This window comes from Siniperca chuatsi, linkage group LG9, assembly GCF_020085105.1.
Source record: "Siniperca chuatsi isolate FFG_IHB_CAS linkage group LG9, ASM2008510v1, whole genome shotgun sequence".
NCBI lineage: Eukaryota > Metazoa > Chordata > Actinopteri > Centrarchiformes > Sinipercidae > Siniperca > Siniperca chuatsi.
Genome location: NC_058050.1, coordinates 7132678 through 7156989, shown reverse-complemented (window position 1 = coordinate 7156989; position 24312 = coordinate 7132678). Strand labels below are relative to the sequence as shown.

At 38.7% G+C, this 24312-nt stretch overlaps 1 protein-coding gene across 2 annotated transcripts in view; it reads left to right on the top strand.

Moving 5' to 3' along the window:
* gabbr1a (gamma-aminobutyric acid (GABA) B receptor, 1a) overlaps positions 1-23661 on the top strand; it is a 72934-nt gene extending 49273 nt beyond the window's left edge. For both annotated transcript variants that reach the window (XM_044208268.1, XM_044208269.1), the window contains 9 exons: positions 2918-3068; positions 8004-8136; positions 11047-11163; positions 12463-12573; positions 14412-14505; positions 16541-16668; positions 18804-18932; positions 19813-19956; positions 21504-23661. In XM_044208268.1, the coding sequence (XP_044064203.1) occupies positions 2918-3068; positions 8004-8136; positions 11047-11163; positions 12463-12573; positions 14412-14505; positions 16541-16668; positions 18804-18932; positions 19813-19956; positions 21504-21788 (1292 nt within the window). In that variant the 3' untranslated portion in view covers positions 21789-23661. The remainder of the gene's footprint in view (positions 1-2917; positions 3069-8003; positions 8137-11046; positions 11164-12462; positions 12574-14411; positions 14506-16540; positions 16669-18803; positions 18933-19812; positions 19957-21503) is intronic.
* The last annotated feature ends 651 nt before the right edge of the window (positions 23662-24312 follow it).

Here is a 24312-nt window from a genome sequence, read left to right as displayed (position 1 = left end):
ACTGCCTACAGGGAGGAGGTCCAGCACCTGGCCACATGGTGCTCAGACAATAACTTGCTCCTTAACACCACCGAGACAAAGGAGCTCATCGTGGACTTCAGGAAGGAGAGAGGAGGCACACATGACCCCACCCACATTAACAGGATGGCTGTTGAGCGTGTCTCCAGCTTCAAGAGAGCGCAAGGTACTGGAGCGGGTGATGAAAACTGCCCAGTGCATCACAGGGACTCCACTTCCAGCCATTGAGGGCATCCAGAGAAAACGCTGTCTGCGTCAAGCCCACAGCATTCTTAAGGACTCCTCTCACCCCGCCCAGAGACTGTTTTCTCCCCTGCCTTCTGGCAGGCACCTCAGGTGCCTCCGGAGAAGGACCAGCAGACTGAGAACCTCTAAATCCACTTTGGTACTTACACTTATTTTAGCTTTTATACTAACATCCACTTTGTACTTAAGTTATCTTACCTGTATTATACTGTATTATATTTTGATTTGCTTAGTACTTCTATTCCTGTGTGCATTGACGTGATAGCGAGCAGCTGTAACAAAAGAGTTTCCCCTCTGGGATCAATAAAGTATTTCTGATTCTGATTCTGATTCTGAGAAACAGCTTTTTTCCCAGAGCTATCTTCCTACTGAACTCTGCCCCCCGCTGATTCCACTGTCTCCTCATATAGCTTAACTTTAAATGCTGCTATATTCTTTTTGCTGCTGCTAAATTGTTTTTGCTACATGTACCACATGTTCATTTGCACTACCGGACTATTTATTTATACATATACTGCAACATTTGCACTCCAGTACTATGTACTATGTACTGAATACTGCAATAACTCATCTACTGCACTGTTATTTCTGTCCATAATTTGCACTGCTTAATATTCATTGCACTACTGTTCTGCCCAGTCCAATTCATTATTGTACCTATCCATCAGCATACTTCTGTTTATAGTAATGCCATCTGTATATAATAAGACGGTGTAGTCCCTCATTCGTCCAGGAGTGTTCTATCGTAGAAAAGGTTTCAAGACGTTTCGGCCGAGTTTCTGTGAACAGTGATGACCAGATATTGCATGCAGTAGTCTCTTATGAATCAGACAAACATGCATCAGATCAGATGAACGTCTACTAAAGTCTCAAAGGGTTCATTGACTCAACCATTATGAAAAGTTATGAGGCGTCATGGGGTTTGCACTTAACTGCAGTAATTGGTATTCTCATAATTAGATGCTAATTCCTTATATTTAACATTTTCTACTCCTGGGCAGATTGTGCAGTCATATAGAGAGATTAATTCAGTAATTTTAAGTCATTTTAGAGAAGTAGGCTTGTGAGCAGGTTGAGAAGGTTGTTGGTTCGACCCCCGGACCGTCAGAGTGAATCTGGGTGGGGAAAATGAAACAGCAGCACTTGCCCCTCCCTCATTACCACTGCTGAGGTGCCCTTGAGCAAGGCACTTAACCCCCAACTGCTCCAGTGGAGCTGCTCAGTGGCCAGCAGATAGGACTGTATGAATGTGAACAAGGCGTTCTTGAAAAAGAGGCGTTCCTGCCTCTCAGCGATACTTCCCTGGTTAAATAAAGAGTTCTGTAGTTTCAGCTGCAAAACATCCAGGTACTCTTGGCTAGCATTGATTGACCTTGTACCAGTCTTGTTCAAGGAATAGAAGAAGGGAAGACAGTAGGGCTGCAACTAATGATTATTTTTGTTATCAATTAATGTTCAGATTATTTTCTAGTTAATTTACTAATCGTTTAGTCTGTAAAATCTCAAAAAATTGTGAAAAATGTTCATCATAGTTTCCCAGAGCCATCTTCATATGTCTTGTTTTGTCTGACCAAACCCAAAGATATTTAATTTACTATCATCATCATGTGTGGCCAGACAAAGCAGCAAATCCTCACATTTGAGAAGCTGGAACCAGCCAATTATTGTCATTTTCACTTGAAAAATGACTGACAAGATTAGTAGATTATCAAAATAGTTGCAGTTTTTTTTTCTTTCAATCGATTAATCGACTAATCACTGCAGCTTCTAGAAGACAGAACACTTCCCATTCCAGTCTAATAAAACTAACTCTAACCCTAGATAACCCACAGGTGATTACATACAGTATACTGTATATACTATATACTGTACATAATATATACACATTAGATTTAAATATTCACATTTCCAACAAATCCCACAAAAACATCAAAACCAACAATGAATTGATCCTACTAACAAGTACTGTCTGTGTTGCTACAGCCTGATATACAGTATCTTATTCCTCTCTTCCATAGAGCTCCATTGTTGCCCAAAGAATGTTTTATAACACATAAATGACCAACATTGTTGCACTGGGTGACATGTTCCTTCATTACCATGAACACACACACTGTAGTTTATTTTGAGTCCATCCCACATACATCGTCCTGCTTCTGTAAATAGCAATGTGTATTAATCTGCTTAAGTAAAGTTTGCTAAAAACAACCTTTTTTTAATAGACTACAATTTAAACTAGGCTGGGAAAGCTGGAAAGTATTGAAGGCAGACTAACATTGTTGGTTTTGGTCTTTTAATGGTAGTTGTTCACAATAAAAAAAGTATAGAATATCACCAGCCTTATCCTCAAATGAAAATGTTTGGGGGGTTCTAAATCCTGGTCTTACTGTCTAATTGTAGTTTTGGCCAGTTTGTGTTAGCATACCATTGTATCCACCATCAAAATACAGCCCTCACATTGCTTTCAAATAAGTCCAATCCACCCAACTGTTAAAACCAATTATTTGGAGCTCTAAGTAAAGGTGATCTTTAAAAATCTCATTAATACAGTGAGATGTGGGATGTGTCCTGGGTATTGTACAGTAATTAAGAGAAGATGGCACCAGAAGTATTTTCTCTATTCACAATTCTTTCTCTTGCTCTCTCCATTTAGGTGCTGGACCTCCAGCTGATCGGACAGTGGTGATCGAAGAGTACAGGTTCTTGTCTCAAAAGCTGTTTGCAGCAGTGTCCGTCTTTGCTGGCCTCGGCATCCTGCTCGGAATCGTCTGTCTAACCTTCAACATCTACAATGGCAACGTCCGGTGAGTTTGCCAACACTGAAAGAGAATGAACACATACTCTCATATCATTTAATTCCGAGGCCCACATTGACGTACCTAAATGACTGTATTGTGCATTCATTAGAGCTACAATGATTAGCTGATTGATCGATTAGTCGATCAACAGAAAATTAATTGGCAAGTATTTTGAGAATTGATTAATCGTTTAAGTCAATTTTTAAACAAATGCCAAATATTTAATGGCTTCATTTAATTGAATATCTTTGGCTTTGGGACTGTTGTTTGGAAAAAAGAAGACATTTCCACAGTTTTCTGATGTCTTATAGACCAAACAATTCATCAACTAATCGAGAAAATAATTGGCAGATTAATTGAAAATGACATTAATCATTAGTTGCAGCCCTAGTATTCATTATAATATTCTAACATTTTGTTGTCATGATTTATTTAAGTGGGTGTTTATCGTATGTTTAATTCAGTACATGGTTGATGGATTGTATTTTTTATTTTTTATTTTTTATTTTTTATTTTTTTGCTTTTCATGTTTATCCTTCCACGAAGCATTAGTGATGAGTGATATCTCGGATAATTATGAAAATAAAGTTGTCCTCCAAACAGGGAGGTCATGGTTAAAAGGATTTTTTTAAAGCTGAAAATAATAAGAATTGATAGATGGATTAAATGGGGCGGCAAAGTTTAAAGACACAGTTTTGGTATATGAAGGTCACCTGTTTGAGAAGCTACATTCGCTCTGAAAATCTGAGTAGTGAGTGGAAATGACTTCCTGTAACAACCACCAGCTGCTCCAGCAGAGCTGATCATTCACAGTGGTTGCTCTCCAAGTGTGAATGTGAGTATTTGTATGATGTGATGACAGAGGAAAAAATAATTCACATGTTCAACAGAGATCCTTCCCTCCTTTGAGGTTAATGTGAACGCTAATGGCACTGCTGCTTCTTGAGTTTAGGAACTACAAAGTTAGTGACTGGGTATGGCTTTTCTGAATCTAGCAGCTGTTTCATTGTCACAGCTTAAGCACAGCCCTAGACCAAATGCAAATAGAATTCCTTTAAAAAATGCCTTTTGATCTCGGATTTCTAAGCTTAATACATGTCTGTGAACCCGGCGCAGCATATCTCTGATGTCTTTTTAACATAGTATTTTTATGTTTGACCTGGGTCAATGTGATTTAAAGTCCCATAAGTCCATGAGCTTATCAGGAGTTTTTCGGAAAGCTGGAGAGGTTTGTTCCTTTGGGGATCTCTGGCTGACTCCAGTGTGCCAGTCAGGCCCTCTTCCAGCTTTGATTATATTTCAAACACAGTTTCACCAAAGGCTGCTCTCAGCAGTCAAAACACTATGAGTCAGATCAAATCAAATGTATTCAGTAAGCTGTTTTTATAAAACAAGTTTGCCACCAACTGCCTAGTTAGGAGACAAAAATACATAACCAATCCACTTTTAAAACAAGAAAAAGTCAAAAGCAATCACAGTCTTAAAGGAGCAACTAAAACTGGAAACTAAAACACTGTGACACTTGTAGCATCATGAGAAAGAATTTCCCTCCCTCCACTGAGAACTGAGTTGACTTTTCCTGACCTGTTCACAAGACCTGTGGGGTCGTGTGTCGTCCCCCCCCAAAGACCACTCTTTTCTGCCAGTGGGTGGGCAGATATCATTCACTGCTTTATCTGGTATATGTTTGTCCTCGTTCATTTATTAATTGTCTATCGTTGTATTCATTGCTCATCCATCGTTTTTGCTCATCCATCGCATTTATTCATTCATTTGTATGTTCAGTAGTTGTGTGTAGTTAGTAGTTCAATCAACCTTTTTTTAAGGGTGATGCCTTGAGGTGAATTTAATGCAAGTTAAATTCTGTTACTCAGTATAAATACTGATCATTTCTGATGCACATCTACGATGCATATTTAGGTGCCCCTAGAGGCTTATTAATTATCGCTGCATATTCTGGTACCCTATAAGGCATTCATGCTACACACTGTTTAAAGCAGCTATAATCGATATTTTTAGAATAACAACTTATCAAATGACAATGCAAAAACAATGTGACAATGTGAAAGGGGTCACTCGTAGTGATGAACCTACAGAGAACCTGCAGCTCCGCTCGGCTCAGTCTCACCGCTCTCGTAGCATAGTTTTTGGCAGCAGGCAAACAAAGCTCTAAAAAATCCAGAAATCCATATACAAGAGAAAAAGATGCCAGTTTTTCTTCTAATAGTAGCCTCAAACAACCTTACTTCAAAGCACAACAACAAGACATGGAGCATAAAAGGGAAGAAACCAGCACTTCACATCATAAAATAACTCCTGCAGCACATTGAACATCATATATTCATGGTATGTATGTTAAAGGTTTTTCAGAGGTATCAAAGGTTGGATTGGAGCCAGTGTGCATGTGTGAGTGTGTGTATATGTTAATGTGTGTTTATATGCAGGCTGCACGAGTGGCAGTACAGTAAAATAAGCAGTGTGGCCTCAGGGTCACAGGGGCAGGTCAAGGGAATGAAAGAATGAAAGATACACTTACTACTGCAGGATGCAGGGGAAAGCAGGGTGGGTGGGTAGCTGTCATGGTATTGTGCAGTCTTAAATCTGGAGTTTTTGAGAATATTATAATACTGAGATTGTCTCTAATGTAGCATTTATACAAACACATTGTCTCAACCAGATAGAAATCACTGTACTTGTTTTTTCTTATTATGGTAATTACTGTTTGCTTTATTATCCTTTAAGCTCCTGTCTCCACTTCCACATACAGCACAGTGTGCATGATTACCACAGCCACGCTTTAGTGCAGTGACAACATTTCAAAACTTTCATCTGATGTCAAATATGTAGGCAAAGAAATGTGGATAAGGAGCTTAAGACACCCACAATGAATTGTTGCTGCCATGGCAAAATGATACAGTATGTAGTATATTAAAGGACTGGTTCACCCAAATTACAAATTACCTTTAATGGAATCTAGCCATGCAGATAGTTTAGGTTTTGTCTGTCCAGGTTTTGAGATGTCATCTTTGATATCTCTCCCACCACCCCCTAACAGTGGAGGAGAAGCGGCATTTGTTAATGGCGCTCAAAGCATTGAATAATTTTAAAATTTGAACTGCAACGTCCCATTACTCTGGCCTCACTGTCAGTGTCAGCAGTCTTCACTGAAACTAATTTTTTAGCCATGGTTGGTCCACCACTGTGGTCAAGACTAAAATATCTCAACTATTGGATGTGTTGCCATGAACTTTGCTATAGACTTATTATTTCATCTATCATCATCATCAGGACATATTTTTAAATTTTCCAATTTGGATTTATGACTAAATACCTGCAAAACTAATAGTATGATAACAATAATAATAATAATAATAATAATAATATTCCCATCAGCCTCGGTTGCATCGTAAACATTATCGCTGTGTCCCAAATCCATGCTACATACTAATTCTATAAGTATAAGATTAAATCAGTATATACTAGATACTAATTGTCATAGTATACTGTTTTAGCAGTTAGTATACACAAGAATCAACATACTTGACGTCCTTATACTAACAGGAAATGATACAATACGTGTATAATAACATCAGACATCCATTAAACTTGGAATATCAATGACGTTTAAACTTCACAAACATAAATTAAATCAGAATCAGAAATCAGAAATACTTTTATTGATCTCCGAGGGGAAACTCTTTTGTTTCAGCAGCTCACTATCACGTCAGTGCACACAGGGATAGAAGTTCTAAGCAAATCAGAATATAATACACTATAATACAGGTAAGATAAATTAAGTACCAAGTGGATATAAGTATAATTGTTAAAATAAGTGTAAAGTACTAAGTGGATTTACCGGTTGATGATAAGTATGTACGGTATAATAATACAATATAATAATACAAGTAGTAAGTAATAGTGCATGAACTGTCAAGTTATGTGTTGCTTATTAAGATGATTATGAGACGGTGGATATTGAACAGCAGTATTAGAAGTATGAATAAATATCAAATATAATTTGTTTGACCAGCACGTCATGGGAGACACTGTCCAAGATGGCATGTAGTTTTAAGATGTCTTTCTTAAGATTTAATTCTTGGTTGTTTTCCAAGATATTTCTGGAGCTATTTCACCACCACACCACCCACAGTTTATTACATTTTTTTCCCAGCTGTGAGCAGCTCCTCCATTTCCTTTGCACATTGCATTTAGCTCAAAGCACCACTGTGAATACGTACAGACTCACAGAGCCGATAGCATGGCTGTAGACTCTTACTCTTGTTACCCAAAATATAGTGCCTATTAAAACTGTTGACAGTGTGATCAGTGGATTATCCAGAGAAATCAGCACATTGTTTCTGTGCAGGTTTGGGCATCACTGCCAATTTGCAATTAATTAGGAAAAAACTCACCTGCTGTTGGGCTCTACAAAATTCAACAACTGTTCCTCCTGCACTAAAAATTGTGTTCCAGCTCAAATTGTTTTGTATGCAGTTCTGCTGAAATTTGCGCTACACACAGATTTCCTTTTTTTGGAATATTTATGGTAAAAAATGTACATTTCACTTTTGATAGACATTTCACCATTCGGCTCTTCACACTAATTAGACTAATGAATGTCAATCACACATCAAAGGAGGTCCCCAGGGAAGAGCAGTGTTTCATATTTGGACCTTTTATTCATCAGTGTGATGAAACACTGCCAGACTGTCTGAACCAGGAGATAAAGATGATAAAATTTAAATTAAAAACCAACAGGAGAACAATTAACAACAATTGATGACATTTCTAAGAGCTGACAGCAAGACCACCAACACAGTTAATGCCTATTTACCTACAAATTCACCAACTGTACCTTTAAGCATAAATAAATAATTACCAGTGTTTTTCTAAATGTGTTTGTTTTTTGTCTTTATGTGTGTGAATCTGTCACTGTTTCAGGTACATCCAGAACTCTCAGCCGTACCTGAACAACATGACAGCGGTGGGCTGCATGATGGCTCTGGCTGCAGTGTTCCCGCTGGGGATTGATGGTCATCACGTCCACAGATCACAGTTCCCCGTCGTCTGCCAGGTAACAGGGAAAGAGACAGGCACAGGGAGAGAGACAGAGACAGAGAAGAGCCAGAGGGTAGGATGAAGAGTAGGGCTGGGTATTGTCTGCAAATATTTGGTTTCAGTGATTTGATGCTAGTACCTAAACAGTTATTTTTAAAATATGTGTTGAAAAGAAGCTTATTAGGTGTAGAAGAAATTAAATTCAGATTTTCTTTAAAAGTAGTAGTTGAAAATAAAATTCTGATTTAAGACCTTGGTTTGATGAAAAACTATTAGACTGAAGGCCTTATTAAACCAGTTTCAACCATTTAACCCCTTGAAGTCCAGCTGAAATTACATTTAGTCTTCACTTCTTGCAGTCAAAAATAACATGTTTTTATATTGTATTGTTAATAGTATTTTATTATTAAAAGGACGTTTTAATAATAAAATACTACACACTGTGTTGCAGTGTAGCTTACAGGCCATGGGCAGACAGTGTATTGTTAGAGTGAGGATGACAAGCATCTAAGCGGACTGAAGTGACATTTGCAAGTAAGTTAATAAGCTATTTAATGTGCTGCAGCTAATTAACCTGCAAACTAACTAAGCTAATGTGGGTTGTTGTTTAAAGTCTTCGGCTCTTGTGTTGTGTAGCAGGCTGCTGTCTGTCTGGCTGCCGTCTGCTCAGCCTATGATAGAATGCTGACGTTACTGCTTTATGCAAGTATGATTTAAAATTAAGTGACGTGATTGGCTGTATGGAAAGAAGTCCTCCATCTACTGTACGTAGACGGAGAATTTGGGGGTGCCATCATAAAAACAAAAAATATAAACTATAAATTTCTCCCTTTTGGTCTGTAGCAAAAAAAAACACATGCTGTTTAATTTCAGTTGGACTTAAATATATAGTTTTCCTCTTTATTTTGTTGTAATTAGCTTAAATGTTGGGAACATCATCTTTTTCCACGTTGTCTGACAGTGTTACATACTGTACATATTGTGTTTCATCTTGTTCCAGCGTTTAGTTAAAGCTATGTGATATTTATTGAGTGAAATACGTATAAATCCATGTTTTTTATGGCTGCGCGATTCCATCAAATTGAAATATTCTAGATGTCTAGATGTACATCATTTTATACACATTCCCCCAAAATTCAGCCTGACATATTTGGTGTCTTCTGGATCTCTAAAATAAAGTTCTGTTTGGCTGCACAGCATGAATTTGTAATGACTGGTCTACCTGCAGGTCAGTGAGGGTTAAGACGCAGTATCCAAAAGTTTAATATTTATGTTGCTCTCATTAACACTGAATCATTGCATTTGATTTACAGTGTTGCTGGACCTTGCAGTTATTTCTTTGCCACAAATATTGCACTTTGCAGTTACAGCTGTCAGTTTTAGTAAAGCCCTACCCTACTGTGAAATTACCTTAAACAAACCCACATTCAGGTGTTGTGAAGCCCTGACAGTTTTGATGTTCCTGCCTGTGGCAAGCAGACACCTGCAAACCAATCAGCCATTTCAGGCCGAATTTTGATCATGCACACTTAATGGATGAAAGACGATGAACGTTTAAACATGAAAAAAACTGAAACTGACATAATTCAATAACTATTTGAATGTATTTTGGTATCCGTTGGTACATACATGGTTTTTTTGGGTGCCAGAATAGCACAGACAATGGGATCCCAGCACTAATGAGGAGTGGGATTACTTCTCTGTCACCCATGTTGAGTCTTTTTGTTGTGGCGGCGAGAGGGAGATTTCCATTTCTGTCGCTTCTCTGCTCTTTGTCCCTGTCCACTTATTCTCTCTCATGCTTTGTTCTGCCTCCCTCCTGCACTCTGCTTCTGACCTTCTACTCTGGATAGTTTTTTCTTCTGTTCCTGCTATCTATCTATCTATCTATCTATCTATCTATCTATCTATCTATCTATCTATCTATCTATCTATCTATCTATCTATCTATCTATCTATCTATCTATCTATCTATCTATCTATCTATCTATCTATCTATCTATCTATCTATCCTCTCTTTCTCATCTCTTCTCATCTCCCTCTCCTGCAAAACCTACAAATTGGATGTGTGTGACTTTGTGAGAATATGTGCACACATTTCAATTTTTTTGGCTTAATGGAAGAAATGAGCATATAGTGTTTTTTCTGTATTTGTTGTAGTTTAATAAAGGCAAGGGCTTAATTCCCACTGGGGAAATTTTTCAAAATCCTATTTCTGTCCCCCTCACTTTTATAGTTTCAAGTTGATTTTCTTACTGAAATCTCTTTAAACTCATACTGTCCAGAGGAGGAGAATAGAGAGGAGTTGATAAAAATGTTGATATTTTCATCTCAATCACCTTCAGTTATTACCGTGCCCTTAGAGCAATAAGCTGAAGGAGCTGCAGCAAGTGGTGCAGCGAATGATTTGTGGACTTTTTGTGCCTCAGGCCTCTCAGGCCACTCACAGGCTGGCCTACCGTGTTGGTGGAGGTTCAAAAATGTCATGTAATCTATATTTTTATTTACAGTAAATATTCTCTTCTAGAAAACACTTCAATAAAACATAAGTTAAAGAAAGGCAGTAAAGCACAGGGCTCCTTGTAGTAAAAATGCAAATACAACATCATTATTTTTCTAAACAAGATTTTAGGTTACTACTAATATAATGAAAATGCAGTAACCACTGTCATTTGTCATTTCTTAAGTGCTAGAATGATTTACTGCAAGTGTAACTGTATCTAAAAATACAAGTTAAATGATATATTTATGTACCGAGAAAGAAGATTGATTGATGATATATGTATTTACACACACACTTCTGAAACCAAACCTACACCCTTGAATAAAAGTATTTTTAAATTAAAATTATCCTCTCCTTCTCATCACATCTCACCCTTTTCCTCTCCTCTCTCTCTCTTTTCCTTTCTCCTCCCCTCTCCTCCAGTTCCGCCTGTGGCTTCTCGGCCTCGGCTTCAGCCTGGCGTATGGCAGCATGTTCACCAAGATCTGGTGGGTCCACACCCTCTTCACGAAGAAGGAGGAAAAGAAGGAGAAGAAAAAGGTAGGGAGGCAGAGTGGGAGGGAGGGATAAGCCTCTCAGCGGTCTCAGGAGAGCCACACAGCATGTGTGGCGCCGGCTGATAAAAAAGTTCCGTTAAAAACTTTGCAGGCTTCCTAGTAACATAAGCTTCTAAGAGGCCAGCTCGGCATCATTCACTGCAGCAGGGTTGTAGCGAGAGTGCAGGGATAAGGGTGTTGGACACACACTGACATAGATACTGTACTTTACACATGCAACATTTATGCATAGAAACATGCAGATGCAGATTTTGGGCGCACAGACACACAAAACCAGGCCCCTGATGCCCACGTCATCAGCTTTATTTGCATGCTGGTGTATTTAAGAGTGGGTGTTTATGTGTGTATGGGTGTGTGTGTTTCCCCTTGAAGACAGTGTATCCTCCAGCAAGATACTGCCAGTCTGCGATGTGTTGTGGGAATTTCTAAGACCTAATCAGAAGAATAAGAGATTAAGCCATTTATGGAATATTTATGAATATGGATGAGTATTAAAGTTCTATGCAGAAATCCAACCTTCGGGGGGTTTATTATTTGAGCCAAAGCACAACGAATCGGGTTGACTTTCAACTCTCTTCATGTCCACAGAAGGGCATTTTGCCAGAGAGCTCTGCGTGAGTATTTAAAGAAACTTTCACAAATCGAGGGGAGAATGAGCGCTTTTCAAATCATTTTTCATGCAACTCAAGTGAAGAGGCACCCAGAATCGTGCAATGTGTTTTCTTCTTTATTTTATTTTTCATTTTTAGTCATTGCACGCTTGAATGGCTGTTACTATGTTGGAGGTGCTGGGAGTAAGCCAGCGTGGTTGAATAAAAAGTGTGGAAAGAGAGAGGGGGTGCCCAGTAGGAGAGCTCATTTTGGTTGCTTGTTTTCGGTTACAGCTATATTGCTTCCATTATAGTTTAATTTAAGAATAATAAAGTTGATATAAGTCGCTTTGGAAACTGTCCACACGAAAGTGGTGTCATCTCAGTGTGTATAACTGATGATTTCAGGTGGCAGCACAAATATAGCTACTGCAGCTCTCTGCGTGCAGACACGCACACATACACATGCGAACTCCCACTGCTCCTAAAATATACTTGGACACACACACACACACACTCAGAGAGACATTCAGAAAGACAATTCGTGCCCAGTCATCCAGAAATCACAAGGACGCCTGTCGTATTATTTGTCCTGGTTGTTTGTCTTTGTTTGTGGAGTGGCTCGTGATGCCCTTGGATAGTGATGACTGTTGTGCATGTGTGTGTGTGTTTCTTTGCTCAAACTCACACAGCAACACTTGGAGCCATGGAAACTCTACGCAACAGTTGGAGTGCTGCTGGCTATCGACTTCCTGTCACTCATGATCTGGCAGATTGTGGATCCTCTGCACATTACGGTTGAGGTAGAGTACGAAAGACAGATGAGATAATTTGTGTGTCATCACCCATTTGCACAGACCGTGCAGCCACTGTCATCAGTCAATAACGCAGTAATGAGACACCGTGCCTCGTTTGTAGAAATGTTCTTTCATTTTGATTCATCTTACACTCAAAGAGCACAATCTAAAACAAGGGTAAATACCATGTCATTTCACAGAGCACAGCTGAACAGCAGTACTATAACAGTGACATTTATGACTTAAATAATTATATTTATTTGTGTTTAATAGTGTAAGCACTATAAGCACTGTTAAAGGTACCCTGTGGCATTTACTGTAACAGCTAAACAAACATGTTGAATAAACTCCCTGCCTCAAAACATTTATCTTTTAAAGGTCCCATTAAATTGTAACTTTAGCTTCATTAAACCTGCATTAATCAATGTTTTCAATATTAACACTGAATCAAGGGACTCACATGCTCATTTTCGTCACTCACAGTACAGAAAACATACAATTATCAACCAAGTCTGCAGCTCTGTGGTGTATTTTAGTCTCTTTTAGCTCATTGTTTTCGTTTTACAGCAAATTTACTGTATGGTTCAGTTGGCTGCTCTCATCAACCATCATATGCAGCTCTATTTTTAGGCTACGCCAACTCCTGAGGGAAATATCTGGCTGCTAAATGCTTAACTATGTTCACCAGTTAGTCGCTAACTTTGTTTGCTGAGCAGGAAGTGTCCAGTGGATTTTTTTAGCTTTTTTCGCTGAAAACAGCTGCCTGCTGCAACCAAAAGGGACAGTATGTAGGGGAGATAGTGAACCAAAACAGTAACGCTGTGGGCTGGAAAACCAAAACAATTAGCTGAAAGATGCTAAAATACTCCATAGAGCTGAGGGCAACTGCTGAAACAGGTGATAATTGTCTGTGGGTCACAACGAATGATGCTTTTCACATATAAGTAGTGGTGTGGTGTATTATTAACATGAAAATATTGATAGCTGCTTTAATTATCTGAAAATTGCATTGTTTACATCAGTTTGCGCTCCTCTTTCTCTCTTTTTTAACCATTATATTTCTACATTTTACAGTTTGTTACTGCCACCAACTGTTGATGTGCATTACTGCACAGTGGTGATGTCTCATGTCACCCCTCATTATATGCATTTGTGTCCTCATGCGTAAAACACAAGATACCAAGAATACAGGAACTCACTCATCAAAATATTGCTCCACCAGTGATCAAAAACTCCTCAGGGTACCTTTAATATGTGGTAACATTTTACAACAAAGGTGAAACGTCATCATTGCATTTCTCACATTTATCTGGCAGACGCATCTGTCCAAAGTGACTTACAATGAGTGCGTTTCCATGTGCACGAGTATCCTGGTTAGGTGTTATGTGGTTGTGCTGTTTTAAACATCATATCCTGAATATGATCAAAACCTGGATAAGACACAAAAAGGACATACTGATGTGGACTGTACTCATTAAGTGCATTCAACTTCTATAGGAACAAGAGCTAAACATCATCAGCCCTAATCTGCACAGCATTGACTTTAACTACAGTTACAGTCAAACCTTATATGGAGTTTTTAAATAGCCATATTTCATATGTATTGGATATCTGGTACTCTTTTAATTCAGTCATCTATATCTGATTTACGGGAAAGACCTATTTACCCGAGGGGATCAACCGTGCAGTCTCTGGGGCTTATGCTTACTGTGCATTTTTGCCTCCTTCTGCAGTGTGCTGCTGTCTCATCGTTTCTTATTATCTCCCCTTTTCTCTCTGTCTTTCCCTCTATCTCTTTATCCTTCCATTCCTCTTCCCCCTTCTTCCATCTGCCATGTGAGTAGAAGTTCACTAAGGAGGCCCCTAAAGAAGATTTGGATGTCCTGATTCAGCCCTTGCTGGAGCACTGCAGCTCAGAGAAGATGAACACGTGGCTCGGTATCTGTCCTCTCTTCTTCTTTTTTTTCTTTTTTTAAATCTCAGTCTGTCTCTTTATCACTTTTTGCCCTGCTCTGGTTTTGAATATTTTTGTCACACACATGGACATATGCAGACACATATGCGTACACACACACACTTCCATTCATTCTGAATTAAACAGATCTCATATCATAGCCGCCTCCCTCAGCCCCCGCCACCCCCTTACGTTTGATTCCCCTTCTCCCTCTTTGCTTCTCTTTTTGTCGGCCCACGCAGTCCCTCTCTCTCTCTGTCTGTCTCTCTGCTGTCTTTCTAGCGTGGCAGCTCTTATGAAAGTATAATGGTGCTGAAATTCAAATAATGTGGGTCACAAACTGGGCCATTGCCCCATAGCATTTTCTTTCTCAGAGAAGAAAAGATGGTGCTTTAATATCAGGCGGTATAAAGAAACAATGGACAGTCTGAAGAAGTGTCGAACTTACTCAGTCACAGATTCTCTTTTCTTCTCTACTTCACTCTCTTTCACGGTTATATTCTCTTTTCTCTGTCAGTCTGCCTGGCTCTGACTGGCTTTCAACATATTCACCAGTTTGCACTATAATGTCTATTTTTGTACATTTTGGTTTTCTACCCCTGCACAACTTGGTCATACTCATGTACTCCACATTGACCGGTTCACAATGTTACTATCTCCTACACTAGAAGCAAGCAATAGTCATGTTACATTTACATGATCCCATTATTTGACAAATTCCCATAATACATTTGTTTCATATGTTTAAAAGCTAAAGAAATAAGTTGCAAATTGATTTAGTATTACACTTTCATCATCGCGGCAAATCAAGGGACTTGTGAGAGATGGACTAAAAAAGGAAACATAGGAACTATTTCTTTGGTAACAAGACTAACAGTCTACAGCCATGCTGGCAGCTCTGTGAGGCTGTACTTAGGTATAGTGAAGCTTTGTTAAATGATAATGTCAGCATGCTACACTGCTCACAATGACAATGCTATAATGCTTGCTAATTAGCACTAAACACAAAGTAAAGTTGAAGCTGATGGGAATGTCACAAGTTTTGCAGGTATTCAGACCAAATTGAAATTTTGACCTGATGAGGGTTATTACAGTTCATGCTGAGGGGGACATGAATGTCTGAATCAAATTCCATGACAATCCCTCCAATAATTGTTAATATTTTTCAGTTTGAACCAAAGTGGTGGGCCGACCAACAGTGCCATCCCTAGAGCCACGCCAAAAAAACAAACAAAAAGAATGCTTAAAATTGATGCAGCCGGGGCCAAGAAATCCAGACTTTTAGTCGCTAGTATGGATCAAGCTCCAAAAACACAGGAGCCTACAATTCCCATAATCACCCTGCCTGATAAATGCCCACATCTTTCAAAGTTAGATGTTTGAAATGAAATGCAGGCTTTCTGTTATGAATTTGTAGTCTCCAAGCCCAATCCGGGTGATGTCACTTGAGTCATTTTCTCAGACTTTTGAAAGCTCTCTGCAGAGCCTCAGAAGAAATTATACTGTTTTCACAGGATGTGTAGTTCTCCCTGTTACTAGAGAATTGACTTTGACATGTAAAATTGATTAAGTGACCCTGAAATTCATTAAGGAGGTCATTAGTAAGTGAGTGTGTATGCAGGTTAGAGAGCCACTGTTGAACTTTTCAGTGACTATGAACAGAACCAACAGGGGCGGTCGTCCACCAATCGGAAGGTCAGTGGTTTGATCCCGGCTTCCCCCAGCCCACAAGACACTGAATCCCAAATTGCTCCGAGGGCTGTGCCTTCGGTGTGTGAGTGTGTGTAAATGAGTTACTTTCTTTGAACTGATGGCACCTGCCATCATTGTATGAATGTGTGTGAATGGGGTGAATGTGATATGTAGTTGAAGCATTGAGTAGTCGGAAAAGACTAGAAAGGCGCTATATAAGTACAGTCCATTTACGTCATATTATTTCATGTTTCTTTCATGTTCATGCAAACACACTCACTAATTCATTATTTTACCTGCATTCTCTCACTGTTTCCCTCTTTGTAGGTGTGGTTTATGGCTACAAGGGTCTGCTGCTGCTGCTGGGCATATTTCTGGCTTACGAGACCAAGTCTGTCTCCACAGAAAAGATCAATGACCATCGGGCCGTGGGGATGGCTATTTACAACGTTGCTGTGAGTCCAAAAAAGAAACGACATCGTCACGCCTGAACTCCTGTTTCTGGGTGCCGCTGTCTGCTGTTTTGCTTTCTCTGCAAAGACTATTCTGTAGCACGCTGAATAACATTCAAGTGGCAATAAGTATGATTTTTATTGCCCCACAGCACAAAATGGCCATAGTGTATCTGTGGGGAGTTAATCAATACCAGTGCCTCCATGATTACTTTGCTTGGTGCTGAGATTTCTGGTTTCCAGAAGCCACTTTCCTGCTCATTTTTTTAGAGCAAAACAGGCAACTGACCAATGTGTCAAGACATTTCAGCTGCAAGGTCTTAAAAGCCGCATACTCAAGGGGCTACTCTTTGCAGTTCATAAAAGTTAATGGAGTTCATAGATAACTTGATGCTCCCATAATGCATCTGTGGTGTATTTCCCTTATTTGAGTAGATAACTGGCTAAACGTGACATTGAAATACTTCCTGTGCAGCTACAATGAAGTGTAAAATTGTATTGTTTTAATGTTTCTTGATTCACCATTTTGCATCGATCTTCAAAAATCATTCAACAGAATATTAATGATGACTTTTCCTCTCCAAACAATCTTTGGGATGTGCTGAACATCACAGATTGACGATCTAGTATAAAATACTGAAAAGTACATGTACCAGTACAACCAGTACATTGGTTGGAGCATTACGAAACACAGAAACAGGCTTATATATAAAATATTCAAGCTTACGTCTTGAGATTTTATTCTCTAAAATGCAGATCCCGGACGCATTTACTTCCAAATCATAAAACTGCCAGCACAAGTTGCTGTCTTGTATGAATCATAAATTTTGATGCTTATGGTGCCTGTGGTGCTATGATACCAACAGTCATATCTCAGGTCTCCTTTATAAAATGAAAACTTGTTCTCAATGGGACTTCCTGGTAAAATAAAAGTTAAAATAAAATCAATAAAATACGAAAGGGTGCATCACAAACTTTTATTGTGCTGCAATATCAGCCAACTCAAGCATACCTTAGTTTTGTAGCTGAGTGCTCTGTATTTTAACTTTAGTACTGAGCATATATATAGGAAGAAATCTGTGCACAATGTGGGTTATGCATTATGTTTGTGTGAATGGCAGGGATTGCATACACAGTGCTTTGTATGGAGCTGTTACCTTGCCCTATGGCAGGAATATGTTTAAAAATGTACCAATTTGGGCACTAAAGTACAGTGGTAAACACTGCTGTCAGTCATAAACATTTTTCAGTGGCTGTTAATAGCAAGTGAATCATCCTAAATGGAGGCACCTAGGATGCAATTTACACTGAAATAGCTGCCATTATGTTCACTTTAGCCACTTTAGACAAATACTCGCTGCCACTTCCTGACACTCTTGACACAGGGTAACTGTGTAATTGATGTAAAATGTCTGGAAAAGTGGTTTCTGTCATTTTAACAGCCAGAGGAGTTTTTTTCTGTTTTGATCAAAAGCAGCAAAACATTTTTTTTCTTTAACCGCCATTTTGCTAGAATTTCCTGTGCTTGCCTGAATTCCCATTAATAAATAAAAGACGAAGCATCTTAATGAGCATCCTAACATTTATCAGCTTATACTTTGTGGATATGTAATTAGTAAATGGATTGATCTTGCGATGAGAGCATGAGAGCATTAAATGCAGCTTGCATACTCATTTCATCACATAGTTCCATAATGTGAGACAAGTCTGATATTATTATTTTATGTTATGATATACACATCTCAGTTTTAAGATGATTCAATAGTTAATGGCGTCTGTAAAGGGACCTCCTTCTTCTTTGCTAAGCTGTGAGCTCTAGGCCCTGATGAGATGACAATGTGGTGATTGTCAGCCCGCTGTTGCCGCTTCAGTCATGACTTTTTAATGCTGTTTTCACATGGGAGTCCTCCCCGGAATGATAAACAGATGCCTAATGCTTTTATGGATGTGATTTTCCTCCCCTCTCATTCTCTCGCTCTCACACTCTGCTTTATTCTTCACCTCCTCTCCTCTTACCCCTCCTGCCTCCTCCTTTCTCTTTACTTTAAACTCACTCTTACTCTTCCTCTTCCTTTGTTCCAACTTCTCTTTCTTTCTGTTTCTCTCTCTCTGTTTTGGTCTTTCTCTCTCTCCTGCAGGTGTTGTGCCTGATCACGGCTCCGGTGACTATGATCCTGTCTTCACAGCAGGACGCCTCCTTTGCCTTTGCCTCTCTAGCAGTCGTTTTCTCTGCCTACATCACTTTGGTGGTGCTTTTTGTACCCAAGGTACTCTGATTCGACACTGACACCTTTAGGAATTGTTGCACACAATGAAAAGTTCACTCGTATTGCAGTAAAACCAAAGGTTAAACCTGCCGGTCTCAGTGTATGTAGGAAGAAAGTTCAGCATGTATTGCATTGTGCATGAAAATGGCAAACTTCTGAAAATTCTTCTTCTGATAGCTCTGCAAAAATCTCCAAAACATGCTTTGATGTTTGAGTGCAATGCAATATTGGACTGGCTGTGACTTCAAATAAAAAGGCTACTTAATTGATCAAATATTTAATCTGTTTGTGATTCCACCATTACAGCAATAATCTGTGAAGTTAGATAGTTAATATATCAAGCTTTTAGATGTGTAACTGCTGTAAACATTTGGTGTTGGGGAAAAAAATCCTCTGGCACAAACAAAATGAGACATTTTACATGTGTGGCAGCAGCTACAATGATTTGTTTGAAATAAATAGAAGAGCTGGGTAGTGCACATGAGCACTGCTGCAGACTGTGTAGACAGAGGAAAGAGTGCCACCTACAGATATTCAAACTTCATTTACTGAAAATCCAAGGAAGAAAAAAAACATCACAATATTGTCACCATTGTCTGGCTAATTCTGGGAGTGCAGTGCAGAAACCGCACAGCAGTGAGCGCTAAGCACCAAAGATTTTGCCAATATAAGAAAAAAAATGAGCCCCTTAAAATTGACTTCAGTGATGAAAATATTTTGAAGCCTTCAGACAAGCGTGAAAGATTTGGCTAAAAGGGTTGCAAATATTTAAAATGTGTTCTCATCAGGGGTTCTCAATAGATACATTATTCATTCAGCACACTGTACTATAAGGCCTGATTAAGTTCTTTATTGACTTCCTGTTCCTGTGGCGGTCCAGATGCGGCGTCTCATCACCCGCGGTGAGTGGCAGTCGGAGCAGCAGGACACTCTGAAGACCGGCTCGTCCACCAACAACAACGACGAGGAGAAATCCAGGCAGTTGGAGAGAGAGAACAGGGAGCTGCAAAAGATCATCCAGGAGGTGAAGACATTATACACGTTACATTATACAGACACATACACATTAGTAGTATTAAACACACATCCAAATGCCAGACACATAAAGTACATTTATATTGGTTAACATTTTAATTCATCCTGGAGGCAGATGTTGTATAATACATATATTCATGGACATATAGGTAATACATATTCTTGTATTTATATGCATTATTATACAGATAATATGTATAGTGTACTTGCTGGTGTGCGATTTCATTGTACATACTTTGCGATGGAGAATGTTGCATAATATGAGAAAATAGAGAATAATAGTAATACACATTGTGACACACAATTAGAGACATGGGTTCATGTTATCATGTTTTCTTTGCAATTATTTCTTTATTTATAGCATATATATATTTGTAGTTATCCTCGTTCGGTTTTCTTTGATAATGTAATCTTGTTTCTATGGTTGCTTAACCTTGACAGATATGGAAAGGGTCGTGAAGCATTCCTCTTTTATTCGGTGTTATTGCGGAAGTGTAGCCGTGAATGGCTTCATATAGCTATTATATTAGGCATTGATTCAGTGTGTGTGCCATCGTTTACAGACTGGCATCTACTTTTCACCAGAGTGGCTGCATATGTCAAGGTTGCCATGCAATATTTTCTTTCTAGGAGGGTAGTGGAAGAGGGTTGTGCTCATGTGGCTCTGCCCACTCATACAGTGTTTTCAATTTTCCTGAAAACGTACTGGAGATTATACAGTGAATAGTGAAACAGTGAAAGCAGAGTGGGGTTAGGGGTCGGGGAGGCAAGAAAACTCAAGTGAATCCATTGTTATTTGTCATGATTGTCTTTACTTTTTTGACACTGTAAAAATTGCACACAGATTTTCTTATCGTAGATTGGTAACACATTACTTCAACCCTCCTATGAGCATTTCTACAGTAAGCACTATATAAATATTTAATAAATGGTTTATAACACACCATAATGTAGTTGTAGTTGATATAAGGACATATTAAGTGTGTTATAATGTCTCCTATGAAGATATATTTTATATTATTACAACTATGTTTTACTATATTGTCATTCATTATCTCTTTATACATGTTTATATGATTTATATGTGTTGACAAATACATTAATAAACACATGCATCTGCTTACAACCACATTATAGTGTGTTATAAACCCTATTACTGTATGTGCTACATAATACTAATTAGGTTTGCAACTAACAATTATTTTCATTATCGATTAATTTTCACGATTAATCAACTAATCGTTTAGTGTATAAAATGTTTTAATTGCTCATAGTTTCCCAGGGCCTTAAGTGATATCTTCAAATGTCTGAGAAGACATTGATATTGACTGTTGTGTTTTGAGAAGCAGGAATCAGCTAATATTCACTGAAATCACTGAAGCAATTAATTGATTATCAAAATTTTCTTTTGATCAACTTACTGCTATAAATGCTAATACATTCTTATAAGGGGGGGTTTAAAGTAAGGTGTTACCTTACATTATTTTAATTTGCAGACATGACAACAATCTCACTCTCCTCTCGTTGTGTCATTAGAAAGAAGAGAGGGTATCGGCGCTACGCAACCAGTTGGCTGAGCGACAGGCTCTACGCAACCGCCGCCGACCCTCCACAGGCCAGAATCAGAACCACAATGCCCCGCCGCCCTCGTCCCAGCAGGATCCCAAGTCTCTGCTTCCCCCACCCGGCTACCCCAACCCCACCACGGACAATCACTCCCTCCCGCCTTCCTTCTCCAACTCCTCCAACTTGTACCCGGCCGACAGCAAGATGAGCCGCAACCACTGTCACAACAGCCAGATCCCACTGCTGTACAAATAGGCGAGGCACGGGTGGGGGGTGGGGGGTCGCAGAATGCACTGGAGGGGGGGGGCACAAAACACAAGGAGACACTGTGACTTTCACTTGTTTCTGCGATGAGCACAGCTGTGTAGTGACACTGTTTTAAAAAACGGCGTGGAAGCACAAATAAGTACAGGGGAGTGCTTCACACTTGGCAGCTTTGGGGAGAGTCACGCAGGTAACACCTGTACTCACAGTTTTGATCTCACTGTGTTCAACCCAGCAACGACGCGGCGATAAGCACATCTCAGACTAGCAGCACTCGAGGTCCTTTTCCACGGTCAAGTAAACGGATAGATCTCTTAATCGTTCCTCGCCCTCATTCGTTATCTTGTTCTGTTGTGGAGACACCGCGTCAAGGATCTCAAAAGGAAACATTTGTGTTTGTGTCTTTGCTATATCATCTCCACCTTTTGTCTCTCGAGTTTGTTGACTAGGCAAGCACATACAGTAGTGATTTATATTGTTCTGTAATATCTGATCTGTTTTGTCATGGAGTTGTTGTTAAATTATTAGTTTACTTTTCAGGAGAGTTGTGAAAACTGAAATTTACAAAGGGACAAAGCTATGTACAGTTTTTTTTTTTCCAATGTTTCCTCTGAAGAGCAGCTGAGCTCGACTGTGTGGAATACTGGTTTCACTGAAAAGTGATAATGTGCATTATTAAAGAGCCATAACTTAGAAAGGCCAATGAGCTTGGCATGTATGGATGTCTGTTGTCAGGACTGTGTATTCAAGTACAACACTGCATCTTAAAAATCCAGTCCTTTGCTGGTGTACGAATATTAGACCCATTTTAAAGGAGAAAATGATCAAAGCTTGCTGATGTGTAAGGAAAATTTTGATAGTTTTGCCATTTGAAATAATGTTTTACAATGTATTTTTTGAGATTTGTGTTGTATCTATTTAGCAGTAAAGTACAGTAGTAGCCATCAAATAAATCCCTCATCCTGCATCTAATGTATTTTGCAGACTGCAGCTGATTCTCACAATTTAAGGGTTAGAGGATGTTAGAATCCCAAACTGGAAAACTCCAACTTCCAACTTGCCAGAAGAATAGTTTGTACTTTCTGCCTCCTGAAAATGAAGGCCAATTTATATTTCTACAGCAGCAGTGCAGTGAGATGTGGGGCTTCTACGATGGCTATGTCTGTAGATATTCAGAGAAAGCACAGTTTTTTCCTCAACATTTTATACATATGAATATGTTACATGTCATTCTTGTAAGCCTTTTTATTTTCAGAGAATGTTTTTGTAATGTTTTCCCATAACAGACAATCTGGATGGATGCTTTTTTTTTCTTTTCCATTTTGCCTTTGAATAAGTTGTAAATGAATCAAAGAAGGATATACGTAAGGTAATGTGACATACTGTAGTTAATCAGCAGTTAATCTGGATGTACTATTTCATTCATGAGCTATTTCCAGATTTTATAAAGCAATGACACCACAGCTTTACCAGCAGGTAAAACAATACTTTGTCAAATATTTTTAAATATATATATTTCAGTGTGCACTTTAACTGAACAAACTATGGTTATTCCACTTTATGTTGCTGTTATTCTAATACATTTAGGCTCAGGGTATGGAGAAGGACAGTCACAGGACATAAATGAATGAAATAGGCCATATTTATTAACTAACTGTACAGTACCTGGATCAGACAGTGTAACATATGAATGCAGAAAGAATTTAGGAAATGTTCTATTATCATGCACATATATGACAATATACATGGATTTGGGGATATTTGTAATCAATATATCTAAGATCTTAAATGTTAATATATTTCGGAGTATGTGTAAGCAAATATATGAGTACCATAAATAAAATAATTGTTTTTTCATTGGGAATTTTTGTGTTTCAGTGATACCTTTCGCATCAGTGGAAGTACGGGTTAAATAAACAATATGGATTACGGAGTTGAGTTTCCAAAACACTACACTGTTGAAAACAACAACCTGTAATTACCTGAAAATCTTAAACAACATATTTTTTGATTTTTCATCAATTTTTTTTTAGCTCAGTTAACGCTAGATCCTGTTTGTTATATAAAACCACAATTCGATGATTCATTTTCCAGCATTTTATCTTTTTAGAAAAAAAATTTCAAACCGCTCTCTAATCGTCTCAATATCCCGTGAATCACACAGCTGAGCATGTTTACATCATCCACTAGATGTCACCAGCTATTTATTGCTTTTCTGACTCACAATGACCTTTGGAGCAATTAACTCTGTCAGGTTGAGTATATTTGTCAGTGAAACTGGATATTTTTCACCAGGTTGGCCTAAGGGATTCAAAGAGCAAATAAACCCAGAAGAAGAGATCATTAAACGAAAGTGTGAAGTGGTTTTCAACACAATGACCAGCTGCGAAGGCCAGTGGAAACCTCTTTGCTGAGATAATAAGTGGATGTTTGTAGATAAAAATACACTAAAGTAAACAAATTCCTCCCAAGTACATCCGACATTTGTATAATGTGTGTTTTTAGATGATGACAA